Genomic DNA, 19,270 nt, shown 5'->3' on the forward strand with positions numbered 1-19,270 from the left:
AGTTCCCTGACTGACCTGAGGGTAAGTGGGCGCCAGAGAGCTGTGACTGGGTAAGCTCCGCACAGAGTGGTCATGACGGGGTGATATCCGTAACCCCCCCTCGGGCTCTCTCTCTTGTGTATTTTCCTTACAGAAACCTAAGGTAGAAACGTGTCTGCCTCCTAGTAACACTAAGATAAAAAGGATTAGCTTTGTGCCAGTTGGGGAGTGTACCCTACTGGGGATGAGATAACTTTTTTGTCTAGTGTCAGCCTCCTAGTGACAACAGCATACACCCATGGTCTCCTGTGTCCCCCAATAAAGTGATACAGGAACTAATTTTTGCTAATTTATAAGCATTGGATAAAGCAGTATACACTCACCCTCTGCAGCATGGCCTCAGACCAGGAGTATCCATTGGGCTCCACTGCCCATTGAAGAATTGTCCCCATGATGCAAAGCATAACGTCAGACTGGAGGATGTTGATCAGGCTGGCAAACAGTGGGCAAAATGGCGGCAGCACTGGGGGTGGCAGAGCTAAGGCAAAATAAAAGAATATGTATCATTCACCTGTTACAATGCTGATTATATACTTGTTTATTTACTTTAGACCATATATATAATAGTGATAGCCAGTTGTCTACAAAATATTGGGGCTCATTTGAACCAATTAGACCCGGATATGATTTATTAAAAGGGGTTTTCAAACATGGGGGCTTTCCTAAGTTCCTGATCATGGGTTGGGAGTGGTATTGTAGCTCAGCTTCAGTCACTTTAACTGGGCTGAATTGAAACACCAAACACCCAATTCTGAAAGAAAGCAGCCATGTTTACTAAACCTGGACAACTGATCGTTTCATGATGGCCTAACATCAAGCCAGTAGAACGAGATAGACCTGATGTTGCAAACATACTGTGGATCTTACAAACCACATACTATAAGGCTGTCTTCATACATCCATGTTTTATCATCCGAGTATGGATTAAGGTGCATGGATCGGCCACAGGTCTCCTCCTGACCCCAACATGACAGCCTGCCATATGTATAGAAGGCTGTACAGTTCAGTTTTGGAGACCCACGGCCAGTCGAAACTCGGAACGTGAAACACAAAATGTGTGAGACCGGCCTAAGGCTGAGTTTTTGTCTACTGCAAATCATTTTAAAAAATGTACAAGCACAATGCTATGATTTTTGAGGTCTCTAAGCATGCCACTATTCTCATAGGCTTTACAGCACTAAAAAAGAAAAGAAAAATAGGGATTTTTGGTACTCACCGTAAAATCTCTTTCTTGGAGCCTTTATTGGGGGACACAGGTAACCATGGGTGTATGCTGCTGTCGCTAGAAGGCTGACACTAGGCAAAAAGGAAAATATCTCCTCCTCAGCAGTATACACCCACCGACAGGCACCAAGTATCTTAGCTGGTGTAAAAGCAGTAGGAGAAGCAACAAGAACTCAACATATGTACCAACCCAACAACAAGGCACGTAGACTCAAAAAATGGTACAAACAATTAGGCAGGGTGCTGTGACCCCAATGAAGGCTCCAAGAAATAGGGATTTTTGTGTACTCACCGTAAAATCCTTTTCTCCGAGCCAATCATTGGGGGACACAGACAGTGGGTGTTATGTTGCTGGCCACTAGGAGGACACTAAGTAAACCAGAAAAAAAGTTAGCTCCTCCCCAGCAGTATACACCTTCTTGCTGGCTGAGATTTCTCCAGTTCGGTGAAAAAAGCAGTAGAATCATAAACATTCAATAATAACCATAACTAAGTCAAAGCCTAAAAATGCTACAGTGAGCCAATAGGCTAAACAGGGTGGGTGCTGTGTCCCCCAATGATTGGCTCGGAGAAAAGGATTTTACGGTCAGTACACAAAAATCCCTATTTCTCCTACGCCTCATTGGGGGACACAGAGACAGTGGGACGTCCTAAAGCAGTCTCTGGGTGGGAGGCATACATCTGCTAATACCTCATGTACCACTGAGTCAACACTGAGGTACTGGCGATTGCAGGCTGCGTCTGCCGAGAGCTGCATCCACAGAGGCCTGAGAATGAATTAGGCAATGTTTGTAAAGGTATGCAGGCTGGATCAAGTCGCAGCCTTGCGGACAGGCCTGAGAATGACATTGGTAATGTTTTGTAAAAAGTATGCAGACTGGACCAAGTCGCAGCCTTGCAGACCTGTTCTGCCGAGGCCTGGTGTCAAATGGCCGAAGAGGCGCCCACTGACCAGGTAGAGTGCACCTTAATCCCCACTGGGACAGGCACGTTCCTGATTCGCCAGGGGAATCCACCTGGCTAGCGTTGCTTTTGACATGGCTAGACCCTTCCTATGCCCCTCTGGAAGCATGAACAGGACATCGGACTTGTGGAAGGGAGCCATCCGCGAGATGTACCATCTCAGCGCCCTACCCACATCCAGGATGTGGAGGGCCTTCTCAATGCGATGGACTGCCGCCGGACAAAAGGAAAGGCAAAACAATTTCCTCGTTGAGATGGAAAGAGGAGACAACATTGGGCAGGAAGGACGGGGACGTCCCGAGAACTACCTTTTCCTGATGAAAAATTCCGGAACGGAGAACGGCAGGACAGAGCTGCCAATTCCAAAACTCGTCTGATTGACGTAATTGCCGCTAGAAAGACAATCTTCCAAGAGAGGACGGACAGTGACACGTCCTGCTGCGGTTCGAAACGAGCATCCAGTAAGGCCCTGAGAGCCAGGTTAAGGTCCCATGATTCCAATGACCTTCTATAAGGAGGTGCCACATGGGAAACTCTCTGAATGAACATCTTGACCTGAAGTTTGGTGGCAATTTTGCGTTGGAAAAGCACTGACAAGGCAGAAATTAGTTCTGCATACCATTCTCGGCGTGGCCAATCTGGCGTGACAAGGATCACTGGTACTCCCTCTGCTCTGATCTTGATGACCCTCGGAAGCAAAGGAAGAGGAGAGAAGATGCACGGGAGCCGGAACCGGTGCCATGGCAGAACTATAGCGTCCGCTCCAATGGCGCATGGATCACGTGATCGGGCAATAAACCGAGGAACCTTGTTGTTTAGTCTTGAGGCCATGAGATCCACATCCGGAGTTCCCCAACGATGACAAATCTGTTGAAAGACTTCCGGATGAAGAGACCACTTCCCCGAGGCAATGTCTTGGCGACTGAGAAAATCTGCCACCCAATTTTCTACGCTCGGCCCAAGGGAGGATATGACTCGCTTCGTGCACGGCCATCCTGCTCCGGGTACCTCCCTGGCGGTTGATATACGCTACAGCCATGGCGTTGTTGGATTGGATCCTGATGTGACCAGTGAGGAGACGGTGGAAACTCCGTACAGCTAATCTGATCGCTTGTATCTCCAAAATGTTGATGGTGAGCCTGACTATCGGGTTGACCAATGACCCTGTGCCGTGTGGCGACGAAAGACCGCACCCCAGCCGAGGAGACTTGCATCGGTGGTTACTACCAACCATCTTACTGGGAGAAAAGACCTCCCTTGATTCAGGGAGGACCTCAGTGACCACCACCTGAGGGATTGCCTGACCCGCAGGGACAGAGGGATCCGACGGTCCAGGGAGAACGGGTTCTTGTCCCAAGCTAACAGCAACGCGTGTTGTAAGGGACAAAGGTAGAACTGTGCAAATGGAACTGCTTCCATCGCTGACACCAACTTTCCGAGAACTCTCATGCTGAAATGAATGGAGTGAGAAAACGGTCGTGAAAGAGTCGGCGCTGCCTGTTGTAAGGCTTGGGTCTCTCCTGGAGGGAGAATGACCAACCTGCGGGAAGTGTCCAAGAACATCCCTAAAAGGGAAATCTGCTGAGCCGGTTTTGGGAAAGACTTTTCAAAGTTTATCTTCCACCCCAGGCGAGAAAGTGTATTTACTGTTATCCATGGATTTCTCGCAGGCTGGAAGGGACGGACCCTTGATGAGCAGGTCATCCAGATACGGTAACACCACCACTCCCCGAGAGTGGAGAATGGCCAAGACAGCTGCCATGACCTTGGTAAAGACCCTGAGGGCGGTGGCGAGTTCGAAGGGCAAGGCAACAAACTGGAAGTGTTCCTCGTGAACTGCAAAACGCAGGAACTGCTGGTGGGACGGGCAGATCGGAATGTGAAGGCAAACGTCCTTGATGTTGATGCTAGGAGCTCTCCTTTTTCCATGGAAGCGTCAACTGATCGGAGAGATTGCATTTGGAATCGCCGTACCTTGACAAACTGATTTAGCAGTTTGAGATCCAGAATGGGTCGCATCGTCCTGTCCTTTTTTGGACCCACAAAAAAAGGTCTGAATCTAATCCCCTGAACCTTTCGTGATGAGGGACTGGAATGATGACTCCGACCCTTAGCAGAGCCTGAACAGCCCGAAGGAAGGCTCTTGTCTCTTTCTTGGGGGGAGAAGGGAAAAAACGAGTTGGAGGGGGAGAAGAAAATTCTATCTTGTATCCGGAGGACACCAGCTCCCTGACCCACTTGTCGTCATTGGGTAGATCTTTGAGATTTGGCTCCCCTAGATCCAGAAGCCCTAGGCCTGGGTTTCCAATAGCGGTTAGGTCTGTACGAGACCTGGGAGCCTCTGTCAACACGCGGGGACCGACCTGATCCGGAAGAGAAGGTAGAGGAGGACCAACCGGAATTGTTGCAAGAAGATCGAAAACTCGTCGGCTGTTGGTTGCGAAACGGCTGAACAGCCCCTACTGTTGAGGAAGGAATTTACTTTTCCCCCTGGTAGTATCAGAAATGAGCTGGTCCAGTTTCTCTCCTAAACAACGACCTGTTTGAAAGGGGAGAGAAGTCAACGATCTTTTACGTGTGGCATCCGCCCGCCAGCCGCGGAGCCATAGGGCTCTTCTAATGGAGATCGCATTAGCGGTAGTTTGAGCAGCGCAATTGGCGGCATCAAAAGAAGCATCTACTACGACGTCAGCTGCGTGAATTATCTGCCTGGCGACAGTGGTTGCCTCCGGAGGAAGATTGGTGCCCTGGAAGGAAGTAATCAAGACTTCTGCCCAAGCGGCCATTGCCTTAGTGACCCAAATTGCTGCGAAAGATGGAAAAAACGCTGCTCCTGAAGCTTCAAAAAACTGAACGGGCAAGGTAGTCAATTTGACAATCGGAGGGGTTTCTGACTGAGGAACCCTCAGAAACAGATAGGAGCATTTTAGAAGCAAGACGCAATACAGGAGGGTCCACCGGAGGGGACTGTAACCAATCCTACATTAGGTCTGGATGAAAAGGGTATTTAGCCTCAGTAGACTTTTGCCCTGTGAACTGCTCATGTGGCCGATCCCTATGTTTCTGGACGGCTGGTAAATAACGTGCGCACACGCTAGGTTTTCTAAATGAGCTCGGGTGTGCTGGAGCAGGAATATTTTCCTTATCCAACCTCAGAATCCTGTTGACTGATTCTGTAAGAGAATCAAGCGACTCTTGATCAGTTGGGGGATTCTGAGGGGCTCACGTGTCAGATTCGAATTCAGAGTCATGCTCGCTGTGAACCTCAGGAAAGGGCGAGCGAGAGACAGGAGTCGCCGATGCTGAGGCGCTGACCATCCCTTAGACGAGTATGGCCCCTGCTGGTGGACGGTTCCTGGCCGATGTAGAATCAGGAACGGGGAATGACAAGATAATGCTGCTAACTATGAAACCCTCCTAATAGACGTAACAACAATTAGGAAGGCCACATTCTATGACAAAAAAGAAAACAAAATATCCTTAATGGGTTCGAAGGGCGCACGTTGGAGGGCGCCGAGAACGATATTAAGATCCCATAAATCTATCGGAGGATGGTAAGGTGGTGCCAGATGGGCGACACCCTGAAGAAAGGGAAGCCAGATACCTCTGGAAAAGGATAGACAGCGGAAATCTGACCTTTAAGGGCACTGAGGGATAGACCTGAGTCAAGACCAATTTGTAGAAAGCTCAGGATAGAAGGAAGGGAAAAAGTCATTGGAAACAAGTTGTTCTCTTCGCACCACCGGAAGAAGGCCTTTCAATACCTGTGGTAAATGTGCGAGGATGCTGGTTTTCTCGCCCTAATCATGGTCTGAATGACCTGATGAGAAAAAACAGCCTCCTTCAGAACTGTGGCCTCAACAGCCATGCCGTTAAACTCAAAGACTGAGAACTCTGGTGGAAGAGGGGTCCTTGCGAGAGAAGACCTGGACGGTCTGAAAGCCTCCAGGGAACGTCCGAAAGCATGTTTACCAGCTCCGCATACCAAGATCGTCTTGGCCAGTCTGGAGCTATCAGGATCACGGGAATCCCTTCTGACTTTATCTTTTTTACGATCCTCGGAATCAAGGGGACAGGAGGAAAAAGATAAGGCAGCTGAAATAAGGACCATGAGATTATTAGGGCTTCGCAACCGATGGCCAGCGGATCCCAGGACCTAGCTACGAAAAGAGGAACCTTGTGGTTCATCCGAGATGCCATGAGGTCGACATCCGGAGTGCCTCATCTTTGACATATATGGTTGAAGACTACGGGATTGAGAGACCACTCGCCTGATGCGAGGCCCTGACGACTCAAGAAATCGGCTGCCCAATTTTCTACTCCCGGAATGTGAATGGCTGAAATGGCGGGGACGTGACGTTCCGCCCATCGCAGAATTCTTGTCACCTCTGCCATGACTTGTTTGCTGCGAGTCCCGCCTTGGTGGTTTATGTAAGCCACGGCCGTGGCGTTGTCCAATTGAATGCGGACTGGCCTGCCTGCTAGGAGAGACTGCCAGCAAGATTGCCCTGATCTCCAGAAGATTGATGGGGAAGAGGGCTTCCTGAGCGTTCCAGCGAGCCTGCCCTGTGTGCCGAAGGAAAACGGCTCTCCAGCCGAGACTGGCGTCTGTTGTGAGGACTTGCCACCGAAGAGGAAGAAAGGACCTCCGCAGGATTGAGGCGGATAGCGTCTACCAGATCAGAGATTGCCTCACCTTGAGAGGCAGAAGCACAGGTTGGCCTAGGGAGACCGTTCTCTTGTCCCAGGCAGACAGGAGGGCCAGCTGAAGAGGACGGGTGTGGAACTGGGCGAAGGGCACGGCCTTCCATGGAGGCAATCATCTACCCCAGGACTCTCATGCAAGACAAAAGGGGGAGAGGGACTGGACACTTCAGGGATTCGATTCCCTGGCAGAGGGATGAAAACTTGTTCTTTGGAAGGAAGACGCGAGTCCGGGTAGTGTCGAACTCTAGGAACACCAGGCGCTGAGTTGGGAACAGGGAGGATTTCTCTCTGTTGACTATGCAGCGTGTCCAAAGAGACCTGAAGACTAATCGCAGTCTTGGCAAGACGGCCCTTTGATCAGTAGATAGTCCAGGTAAGGGATTATGAGAATCCCCTTGGAGCGAAGGATGGCCATGATCGCTGCCATGACTTTCGTGAAAACCTTGCGTGCAGACGCCAGGTCATGAGGAAGGGCCGTGAACTGATAATGATCCTCCTGGATCGCAAACCGAAGGAATCTCTGATGCTGTACGCAAACAGGAATGTGAAGATAAGCATCCTGAATGTCTACAGAGCACAGATCAAAGAAATTCTCCTAGTTCCACGGAGACGATCTCCGAGCGTAAGGACTCTATCCTGAAGTGGCGGATCCGAACGTGGCAATTCAACTGTTTGAGGTCCAAGATCGGGCGGCTCAAACCGTCTTTTTTCGGGACTACAAAAAAGTTGAAGTAGAAACCTGAAAACCGTTCGTTCCAAGGAACGGGTACGATTACTCCTGTGTTTAGAAAGGAAGAGATGACCTGGAGAACCCCTGGGGTTTGAGATGCCTGTTTTGGTAGGCGAGAAAAAAAGAAGCATCTTCCTGGTTGGAAAGAAAAGATTAATAAAACACAACAGGTGACCTGAAAAGGAAAAAACTGCGGATCTGGGATCAGATCCAGGTGAGCCTCCTACAGACACTAAGCTTAAACCGATTTACTCGGTGCCTGTAAGCGGATGTATACTGCTGAGGAGGAGCTATTTTTTCCTTTTTTTGCCTAGTGTCAGTCTCCTAGCGACAGCAGCATACACCCATGGTTACCTGTGTCTCCTAATGAAGCGATAAAGAAATGCATGTTTAACTGTTCCAAAATCAAAGCCACAAAACCAAAATTCTAAGAAAAACATTTGAGGTTTCTAGTGGTTTTTAGAAACTTTTAAAGTTGCAGAAAAGCCTGGATTTGCAACCAGCAGCTTTGCTGATTAATTATCGCTCTGTTTTGCCAATACTTCGCTAAATAAAAAAAGTATGACCTGAATTATTGATGCATACCTGTCTCTTCTTCACTGAGACGCTTCAGTTTGCGCTGGGCCTCTTCAGCCTACAAAAAATGTAAGATAATCTGTTAATGAATTATCAACCATAAATCAGAAGACATTATTCTACAATCCTTGCAATCTCCTAAAAGGAATACAAAGGCAAAAAAAAACATCCCATTGTTAATGCTCTCATGGGCTCTACAACATCGTTGCATGCCTGGCAATTCAGGCTCCAGTGTTAGGCGACCATAATCTTCTTCCATAAGCCACCTAGTCAAGTACTGTATATCAACGTGATTAAAGTAGGGCAAAATGATTTGCAGGACTATGGTCCAGTGGCCATGTCTTTAGTCCATAGCCACCGGAGCAGAGCTCTACAACCTACGCCTAGCTGTATCATCCCCAGTGCCTCTTCTGATTAAAAGGCTCTGACAACGCATCCAATGCATGAATTGTGCCACAAAACATGGATTTTTGTGATAACGCACCGTAAAATCCTTTTCTCCGAGACGCTCATTGGGGGACACATATACTGTGGGTGTATGCTTCTGCCGCTAAGAGGCTGACACTAAGTGAAAAAAAGAGGTTAGCTCCTCCTCCGCCGTATACACCCTCGCCCCTATTGCGGGCGGAAATCAGTTTGGTGCCAAAGCAGTAGGAGGACAACAAATCAGCCTTAATACAGGTACAACATGTCCAAATAACAACACCACCCTTATATCAAATAAGTAAATGCATATTAATTAAACAAAACAAGAGCCAACTGGCTAATAGGGTGGGTGCTGTGTCCCCCAATGAGTGTCTCGGAGAAAAGCATTCACAAAAATCCATGTTTCTCCTTCGCCTCATTGGGGGACACAGATACTGTGGGACGTCCTAAAGCAGTCCCTGGGTGGGAGATTAACTCACCGATCCAAGCTACATGCACCTCTTGTTTAAAGGTGCGCCACCGCTGCTTGGAGAATCTTTCTACCCAGGCTCGCACCCGCCGAGGCCTGAGTATGGATATTATAATGTTTGGCAAATGTCTGCAGGCTGGACCAGGTTGCTGCCTTGCAAACCTGCTCCGTCGAAGCCTGGTGCCGAAGCGCCCAAGAGGCGCCCACTGCCCGAGTACAGTGCGCTATGATCCCTGCTGGAATCGGCATGCCTCTAATGCGGTAGGACTCCTGAATAGTCAAACGAATCCATCTGGCTATGGTAGATTGTGAGGCAGCGAGTCCCTTCCTGCACCCCTCGGGGAGCATGAACAGCGTGTCCGTCTGACGAAAGGGTGCCGTCCTCGACACGTATCTCCGGAGGGCTCTTACCAGGTTTAACGTGTAAAGAGCCTTTTCCACACGGTGCACCGGTGCTGGACAAAATGACGGCAAGACAACATCTTCATTAATGTGAAAAGAGGACACGACTTTCGGCAGAAAAGGAGGGGCTAGTCTGAGCACCACCTTACCCTTATGGAAAGTGAGGAATGGAGCTCAGCAGGATAGGGCCGCCAGCTCTGAAACCCGCCTGAAGAAGTGATGGCAACTAGGAACACCACTTTCCAGAAAGGTACCTCAAAGAGATATCCTGAAGCGGTTCAAATGGAGCTTCGTGCAGAACACTTAGGACCAGGCTAAGGTCCCAGGTGTCCATAGGCGCCTTATAGGGAGGTATCAAGTGGGAGACTCCCTAGATGAAAGTCTTCATCTGCAAACTGGTAGCAACTCTGCACTGGAACAGGACAGATAAGGCCGATATTTGTCTCCTGAGGGAACTCGGGGCCTCGACACCAAGCAAAGAACACCTTCCAGGTGTGGTGGTAAATTCGTGCTGAAGCAGGCTTCCGGGCACGCAAACCATTGTGGCGACCACCTTGCTCCCAAACCCTGCCTGGGTTAGAATCCAAGATTCAACGGCCATGCTGTCAAACACATGGCCCCTGAGTTTGGGTGGCAAATCGGCCCTTGAGAAAGTATATCTGGGGGTTCTGGCAGGCGCCAAAGAACGTTGGCGAGCAGCTGCATTAGATCTGCGTACCACGCTCGACGGGGCCAGTCAGGGGCCAGCAGAATCTCCAGAACCCCTTCCGTCTTGATCTTCTTGATGACCCTCGGCAGTAGAGGCAGTGGGGCAAATAGATATGGGAGGCGAAACTGGTTCCATGGCAGAACCAACGCGTCCACAGCGATTGCCTGCGGGTCCCTGGCCCGAGCAACATATGTGGGCACCTTGGCGTTCACTCTGGACGCCATCAGGTCCACGTCCGGAGTTCCCCACAGCTGACAAATCTGCTGGAAGACTTTGGGATGTAGAGACCACTCTCGGACGCATGACCCTGCCGGCTGAGAAAGTCTGCCGCCCAATTTTCCACGTCCGGGATGTGTACAGCCGAAATCACCGAGTGGTTTGCTTCGGCCCACTGAAGAACGTGCCCCACCTTGTGCATGATTGCTCTGCTGCGGGTATCCCCTTGATGATTTATGTAAGCAACCGCCATGGCGTTGTCCGATTGAATTCGGACAGGGCGGCCTGCTAGAAAGTGATGAAACCTTTGCAGGGCCAGCCGAATTGCTCGCATCTCCAATAAGTTGATCGGGAGGCGTGCCTCCTGTGGCGACCACTGTCCCTGGGTTGTGTGGTGGCGAAACACCGCTCCCCAGCCGAGGAGACTGGCGTCGGTTGTCATCACCAACCAATGGTCTGGAAAGATTTCCACTGGGTCAGAGAGGAACTAGTTAACCACCATCCGAGCGACTGCCTGACTTGAGAAGAGAGTCGGCACCGCCGATCGAGCGTGAAAGGATTCTTGTCCCAGGCTGACAAGAGGACGCGCTGCAGGGGGCGAAGATGGAACTGGGCGAATGGTATCGCTTCCATTGCTGCCACCATTTTCCCTAGAATCCTCAGCCGGGATCGGATGGTATGAGGGACTGGAAGTGTCTGGACTCCCTGCCGGAGAGCTAGCGCTTTTTCCTGAGGGAGAATTACCAACCCTCGGCAAGTGTCGAAGATCATTCCTAAGAAGGAAATCCTCTGAGCTGGCACAAGGGATGACTTCTTCGCATTGACCAACCACCCTAAGCGGGCAAGAGTATCTAGCATGATGCTGACATTTTCCTCGCATGCCCATATTGACGGGCCCTTGACCAAGAGGTCGTCGTCCAAGTAAGGCAAGACGACTATGCCTCGAGAGTGCAGTATGGCCATGACAACTGCCATAACCTTTGTGAACACTCTGGGAGCCGTGGCTAGCCCGAAGGGTAGCGCTACGAACTGAAAATGTCGACCGCTGATGGCGAAGCGTAGGAACCTCTGATGAGGAGGAAAAATGGGAATAAGCAGATATGGGTCCTGGATGTCGATCGAGGCCAAGTATTCTCCCTGCTCCATGGCCGATATGACTGAACGGAGAGACTCCATCCGGAAATGTCTGATGCTGATGACTTTGTTCAGAAGCTTCAGGTCCAAAACAGGCCAGACAGATCCGTCCTTTTTGGGAACCGCAAACAGGTTGGAATAGAAGCCCTGAGCTCTTTCGTGTTCCGGCACTGGAACAATGACTCCGTTTTGCTGGAGCAATTTGATGGTTCCTAACAGAGCCTTTGCCTGGGTGTCCACCCTGGGCAGACGAGACAGAAAAAATCGTCTTGGAGGGTATCTGACAAATTCTATTTTGTACCCTGAAGCCACCAACTCCTTTACCCATGCGTCGTGTGCGACATTGACCCAGACGTGGTGAAACCAGAGTAGGCGGCCGCCCACCTTGCTGGGGTCGTCTAGTAAGCGCCTCGAGTCATTTGGCTGACGATCTTTGGGATCTGGATCCCCTCGATCTGGGCTGTTGAGTATGCATTCTCCTCAATGGGTTGGCTTTAACCAAATAGGCGGCCTCAGTGATAAGGCAGGGAAGTCAAGGACTTCTTGGAAGTAGAATCGGCTCGCCATGTCCTTAACCATAGAGCTCTTCTGATAGAAATTGCATTAGCGGCAGCAAGTGCCGAGCAATTGGCCGCATCCAAAGATGCATTGATTACATAGTCTCCGGCCATCGCCATCTGACTCGCGACCTCCGATATTTCTGCAGGTAGATCTCGCTCCTGCACTACCTTGTTTAATGATTCTGACCATGAGATCATAGCCTTGGCTACCCAAGTTGCTGCGAACGAGGGAGCGAATGCTGACCCTGATGCCTCATATACTGAGCGAGCTAACCTCTCTATGAGGCGATCAGTGGGATCCTTAATAGAGGAAACACTAGTTACAGATAAAAGGGTTTTAGTGGCTAGGCGCGAAACGGTGGATCCATCATCGAGGATTCCATCCATTTTTTACGGAGGTCCGGAGCAAACGGATACCCTGTTTCGAGTGCCTTTTGACCCGAGAAACGCCTGTCTGGACGTTCTCTGTGCCGCTGCACTATGTCCTCAAACTCCGAAAAAATTCTGTGTGGGCGCTTCACTCGCTTAAATGCCACTTTATGCCCCGCTGCGTGATCATCCTCCATCCCCAGGGTCTGATTGACGGCTTCTATGAGGCTGTCCCCTGTTTCACGTGACCCTGGAGTGTCCAGGTCAAGGGGCTCGTCTGAGTCTCAATCTGAGGTCTGCTCGCTATCAACCACTGGTGACGGGGAGCGAGAAGCAGAGCTTACGGATGCCTAGACACCGGATGGACTGGGCTACACCGTGTGGATTTGTTTCCTTCGGGTCTGCCTGGAGTGAAAGCGGAGGCTCTTGTGAGGTGGAGGACCCCTCTAAGGTCGGCGAGCCATTGTCCCTGCCCCTATCTGGGGCTTGAAGGGACTCAAAGAACGGGTGCGTCTTTGCTTTTTCGGACATGCTGTATCTGTCCGCTGCTGGGGAGGGGGGAGGAGGTAGCACCTCGTTTTCCCTGTAGCATGGCCTCTCGGGCAGCACTTACCCAGTCCTGCGTCCCCCCCGTCCTGGACGCTTCTACCTTCAAATCACGCGCCAGCAGCTGTGGGAGCCACCAGCATATAAAAAACGCTCTAGGGGGCGGTACTTCCATACTGCGGCCTAGCCGTGCTCCGAAGCCGGGACCTAAATTTCTTCGCCGCCGCCCAGTACGGGGTGGGCCGCTGGAAGTGACGCGCGGCCCAGAGGCGGGACTTTCGGCCGGGGCCTAGCTCCAGCTAAAGCCGCGGCCTCAATTTATCCCCTACCCAGCCTGGGGGAGGGCGCGGTTCCATGGCGCTGAAAAAACATGGCGCTACTTCATGGCGCGGCGCCGCCTGACGGATCCAGCCACGCTCAGCCTTGCATGGCCGGTGGCTTCCGCCAGCTGGGGGCTCCAGCCCTCGGATCTTTGCAGGAGCCCTCCCAGACCCTCTCCTCACCGATGATCCTCTTCAGCTTCCTGAGCGCAGGTATGTGATGGGGCCTCGGAAAAAATAGGACGGTGCAGGCACCCTAGCTCCATCTAACCCCTTCAGGGAGTGAGGAGAGGGACCGTCCGCCACCTTGCAGCACCGCAGTCTAAGCATTGGTGGAGCAGTGGGGGCCGCACGGATTAGTCTTGTGCCTCTGTACAGCCCATGGTTCATGGTTTCAATACCTAGGGGTGGTCAGGGCTAAGTCCGGCATTGTGTCCCACGACGCGGGAGAGGATACGTGGAGGGACACTCACACGTGCTCGCCCGTTGTTGGTTTGGGGAAATCGGACCCTTTCAATAGGATCCGTTGCCCCTGTCTCATCTTCATGGGAAAAAGATGAAAAAAGTCTGGAGAAAAACCAGAAGTGTGCCTCCATGGACACTAAGCAAAAAAACTGATTTCCGCCCGCAAAAGGGGCGAGGGTGTATACGGCGGAGGAGGAGCCAACCTCTTTTTTTCAACTTAGTGTCAGCCTCCTAGCGGCAGAAGCATACACCCACAGTATCTGTGTCCCCCAATGAGGCGAAGGAGAAATAATCACACTGTGCTGGGCTCAGTAATAACAAGCAGCACAGAATATGCGGTTTGGTGCACTGGCTACAAGACCAGGGTCAATAAAATCTCTTTGTTCAACTCTAAACGTGTACCATCACCTCTATAGTGAATATCATGCCCAGAGAAGAGACAGAACCAGTGATGACTGGAGAGGCAATATTCCAGAAATATTCAGCCTGTTTAGCAAACAAAGACAGCGAAAAAGGACTTATAGAGGAACGTGGAAAAATTCACAATTAGAATAGCACTATCAGGGGTGCGATAAAGTGGACAGCAACAGTCCGTTCTTCAGGATGAGGTATTGTAAGCAGGAAAAATGGAAAAGCAGAAGAATCTGAGCAACTTTGAGAAGGACCATTGTGATGGCTAGTTGGCAGAGGATCTCCAAAACAGCAGATCTTGTGTGGTCCTACCGGCATGGGGCCCTTCCCGACACGCGGCCCGTCTCGTGGGGCGATACTCCCGGCACGCAGCCCGTCTTGCGGGGTACCTCAGGCATAGGACACATCTTGTGGGGTGCTCCCAGGATAGGGAACGTCTCGTGGGGTGCTCCCAGCATAGGGCACGTCTTGTGGGGTACTCTCAGCATAGAGCACATCTTATGGAGTGCTCCCGGAATATGACCGGTCTTCTGGGGTGCTCCCGGCATACGGCCCGTCTTGTCGTGTGTTCCCGGTAAACGGCAGCTCTTGTGGGGTGTTCCCAATATATGGCCGGTCTTATGGGGTGCTCCAGGTATGTAGTGGTTGGTATCTACTAAAAGTAGCTCAAGGAAGGTCAATCCATGACCCAGCGACAGGGTAGTGGGCAGCATGTGCTCACTAATGAATGTAAAAAGAGAAGGCTACCCAGTGTGGTCCGATGCCACACGAGAAATATTGTAGCAGAAATTGCTGAAAATACTGCTGGCTATAATAGAAAAGTGTCCAATCATCGGAGCTTGCTGGGAGTAGAATATTGAAGTCACGTGGTTTGTAAACTTTTTTTTTTTTTAACCATAAATTTTTATTGAAATTAAATAGTCATATTTAACAACCATTTAGCCTCCAATCATTGAACATTGTTGCAAAAATAAATGTTCGGTTATGTTAAAATACTATTATATTTGGCCGAAAAATGAGGCTAGGAAAGTTTAAAGGGAATCTGTCACCCTATTTTTCACCTATCAGCTGCGGCCACCGCCATCAGGGGCTTATCTACAGCATTCTGTAATGCTGGAGATAAGCTCCCGATGTACCCTGAGAGAGAAGAAAAATGAGTACTGCAGTGCACAGGTGCTGGACATGGCGCTCTTCCGGCGCCTGCGCACTGCAGTAATCTGATGTGCCCTCAACAGGGCAGAACAGTACGCCTGCGCTGGAGCCGCGACGGGCAGGAATGAAGAGGACGTCATCGCTGCAAGACGGGAGGCGCCGGACCGCGACTCCCTCTGGACCCGAACCGGACTCGGACCTCCCCTGGGTGAGTATAATCTAAGGGTCCCGTCACATTTAGCGATGCAGCAGCGATCCCGACCACGATACGACCCGGTCAGGATCGCTGGTGCATCGCTAAATGGTCACTAGTGAGCTGCCAAACAGGCAGATCTCACCAGCGACGTTACTTACCTGTCAGACGCGGCAAAGAAGACATCCTCCCACCTGCGTCCACGAGTCGCTCGTCGGCGCCAGCAGGAAGCCGCCGACGAGAAACGGCCCAGGACGTTCTCGCACGATCAGCGATAGACAGCGGGGGAGCCGGTCGGAGGTAAGTGTCACACATAGCGTTATCGCTAGCAATATCGCTGCTGCGTCACAAAATCGGTGACGCTTAAGCGAGATTGCTGGCGATCTCGTTTAGTGTGACGGGGTCTTTACTAATTTTTCCTATCGTTCAGGTTACATCGGGGGTTTAGCTACAGCATTACAAAATGCTATAGATAAGCCCCTGATGGCGGTGGCTGCAGCGGATAGGCGAAAAGTAGGGTGACAAATTCCCTTTAATGATACAGCTGACTAGTGTACAGACAGGGACGCAATATTTGCAGAATCCCTTTTACTCGTATACTTTTGGTATTATGTACTGAACATAAAAGAAAATGCAAATTTACCTTTGACTGTTCTGCTCTTGAGTAATGATAATAAAAGAGGTTGAAGTCCTTTGTGCGCTCCGGCTTCAGTTCATAGAGTCCTCGCCCCGTTAAACCCGGCTTTCTTAAGACAAAACAATGACAAAAATGACTTTACACACTGAACAGCTTCCGACCATCGCAAAACTAATATATGGTGTCACAGCTCACTTAAAGGATGCAATGGTCTCAATCACTTGCTCCATCCCAGTTTCTTTGTTCTCCTGTTAAAAAAAAAAAATAAAATAAAAGAGAGCAAGGCTTTAAAATGATTCAAACAAACTGGGCACAGTTACATCAACTACCCCCATCAGTCAGGAGTTAGTCACTGTCCACCCAGCCTGACAGCTGCAGCTTGTAATGAGCAGTGTGAGTTCTCAGCAGGAAAGAGAGACAGTGAGGAACTAAAATCAGGCTGTATTATGGAGTTTGTTTCATATAGAATAATCAAGTCATTCTGATATGGTGAGGAAAAGACAGCATCCTTATCAGATACCAAGACATCCATTTAATAACATGTGCAGTAAGTGATCTGTGTTTTATTTAACTGTAGGGTAGAAAATTACAATACTCCAAATTTAAACTGATAAAATTAGAACGACCCTCGTTAATCATCGCTATCCACAGGGAACATCTATGAAACAGTACGTCGATGTAGTTTTACAAGAAAACAGCTTGACAAACTCACATCTTCAGGCAGCGCCTTCACCAGCTCACTATGAGCCATGGGCCGTATGCTCAGTTGATGGACGATTTCACGTTTTATCTCATCGGCGGCAGTCACGTTCCCGACACCAGGGCAAAACCTTTCACCTTTGTTATGGAGAACAAACATATCAGCCCGGAATTTACCTTTAGCTCAAAGCTGAGAGACAACTCAAAAATGGAGTATTTGCGAAACAGGGGGTCCTGCGTGAAGTTTGTTTTAAATATGATCGGTGTGGAAGAAGACACTAAGTGAATATGTTCTGACAATAAAAAATATCTGTTTCATTGGCACAGAACGTAACAGAACAGGTAAAGTGTTATAATACACAGATTTATGCATCGTTCGTATCTTACCAACTATCATAATGATCAGATGCAGCATCTCTTCTATCAGGGTGTTATTCTGCTGCACCAGATCCTGGACAGAGACAATAGAGAAGATCATCTCACGGTGAAATCGGTTCTGCTGTAAAACATTTTCATGCTAAAAGTCCAGAAATCCTATTAATACTGTTAATAGCTGTTTTCAAGTATTTTGGATTAAAAAAAAAAACACTTTTCATCACGTTTCACCTCCCCGCTGTGGCTGCTGCTACTATGTGCTGATAGCATTGTCCATGTTCGCTTCCTCTGGAGGAGTCTTCTCAGCTACACTGTCTCTGCTTCTTTCTGTACCAGCATAGCTTTACTGTAAAGAGGTTGTCCAATACTTGCACAACCCCATCTGAATCCCTACATTTCCCCCTACTAAAACAATAACACATATACACACCTTCAGTGCCGGCGCCGATCCATCGGTTTTGGCACTGGTTTTCCCAAGGATGATGTGACATTGCTATGTTACAAATCCTTAAGGCCAATTAGCGCTGGCTTCACTCTCCCCTCCATTGGGCAAATCAAGACATATGGGGAGAGCAGTCGCAGCTCCCACTTCCTCCAGGTGTCAATTATGTCCACAGGAGATTAAAGTGCTGATTGGACACAGGGTTCGCGTGACACAATGTCAGGTGATCCCCGGGATAGTACGTGCCGACACCATTGGGACAGTGCCGCATCGGAAGTGTTATTATTTACATAGGGATGCAGTAGGAATTGTTTGAGTAGTGGACAACCCACTTTAACACATTTCTATTGGCAGTTCTGCAATGTACAAAATCACAAAGCAAACATTTTAGTAACTGAGCATGTGTTACCACCAGCAGTTAGATCATTAGATTGACGTGTGCATTGCTATAAACTTTAAACAGCAGCTGGCGCTATTCTATGTAATAAATATATATTATGTATACAGTGCCTACAAGTAGTATTCAACCCCCTGCAGATTTAGCAGGTTTGATAAGATGCAAATAAGTTAGAGCCTTCAAACTTCACACAATCTTACAAGCCAAAAAGTTATGTTGCTCAGTTAAATTTTAAACATACAAGTGTGGGTCAATTATTATTCAACCCCTAGGTTTAATATTTTGTGGAATAACCCTTGTTTGCAATTACAGCTAATAATCGTCTTTTATAAGACCTGATCAGGCCGGCACAGGTCTCTGGAGTTATCTTGGCCCACTCCTCCATGCAGATCTTCTCCAAGTTATCTAGGTTCTTTGGGTGTCTCATGTGGACTTTAATCTTGAGCTCCTTCCACAAGTTTTCAATTGGGTTAAGGTCAGGAGACTGACTAGGCCACTCCAACACCTTGATTTTTTGCCTCTTGAACAGGCCTTGGTTTTCTTGGCTGTGTGCTTTGGGTCGTTGTCTTGTTGGAAGATGAAATGACGACCCATCTTAAGATCCTTGATGGAGGAGCGGAGGTTCTTGGCCAAAATCTCCAGGTAGGCCGTGCTATCCATCTTCCCATGGATGCAGACCAGATGGCCAGGCCCCTTGGCTGAGAAACAGCCCCACAGCATGATGCTGCCACCACCATGCTTGACTGTAGGGATGGTATTCTTGGGGTCGTATGCAGTGCCATCCAGTCTCCAAACGTCACGTGTGGTTGGCACCAAAGATCTCGATCTTGGTCTCATCAGACCAGAGAACCTTGATCCAGTCTGTCTCAGAGTCCTCCAAGTGATCATGAGAAAACTGTAGACGAGCCTTGACATGACGCTTTGAAAGTAAAGGTACCTTACGGGCTCGTCTGGAACAGAGACCATTGCGGTGGAGTTCGTTACTTATGGTATTGACTGAAACCAATGTCCCCACTGCCATGAGATCTTCCCGGAGCTCCTTCCTTGTTGTCCTTGGGTTAGCCTTGCCTCTTCAGACAAGCCTAGCCTCGGCACGGGAGGAAAATTTC

The 19,270-nt window shown here is 49.5% G+C and overlaps 1 protein-coding gene across 2 annotated transcripts in view; it reads right to left on the bottom strand.

Annotated features, from left to right (window-relative positions):
* UBR2 (ubiquitin protein ligase E3 component n-recognin 2) overlaps positions 1–19,270 on the bottom strand; it is a 173,155-nt gene that overhangs the window by 74,728 nt on the left and 79,157 nt on the right. For both annotated transcript variants that reach the window (XM_073553434.1, XM_073553433.1), the window contains exons 20-25: positions 17,335–17,398; positions 16,961–17,085; positions 16,444–16,496; positions 16,255–16,357; positions 8,249–8,297; positions 363–517 (exon numbers count right to left, since the gene is read on the bottom strand). In XM_073553434.1, coding sequence (XP_073409535.1) covers positions 363–517; positions 8,249–8,297; positions 16,255–16,357; positions 16,444–16,496; positions 16,961–17,085; positions 17,335–17,398 — 549 coding nt within the window. The remainder of the gene's footprint in view (positions 1–362; positions 518–8,248; positions 8,298–16,254; positions 16,358–16,443; positions 16,497–16,960; positions 17,086–17,334; positions 17,399–19,270) is intronic.

Source organism: Dendrobates tinctorius, unplaced genomic scaffold, assembly GCF_039654945.1.
Source record: "Dendrobates tinctorius isolate UK_male_01 unplaced genomic scaffold, ASM3965494v1 ptg000201l, whole genome shotgun sequence".
NCBI classification, from domain to species: domain Eukaryota; kingdom Metazoa; phylum Chordata; class Amphibia; order Anura; family Dendrobatidae; genus Dendrobates; species Dendrobates tinctorius.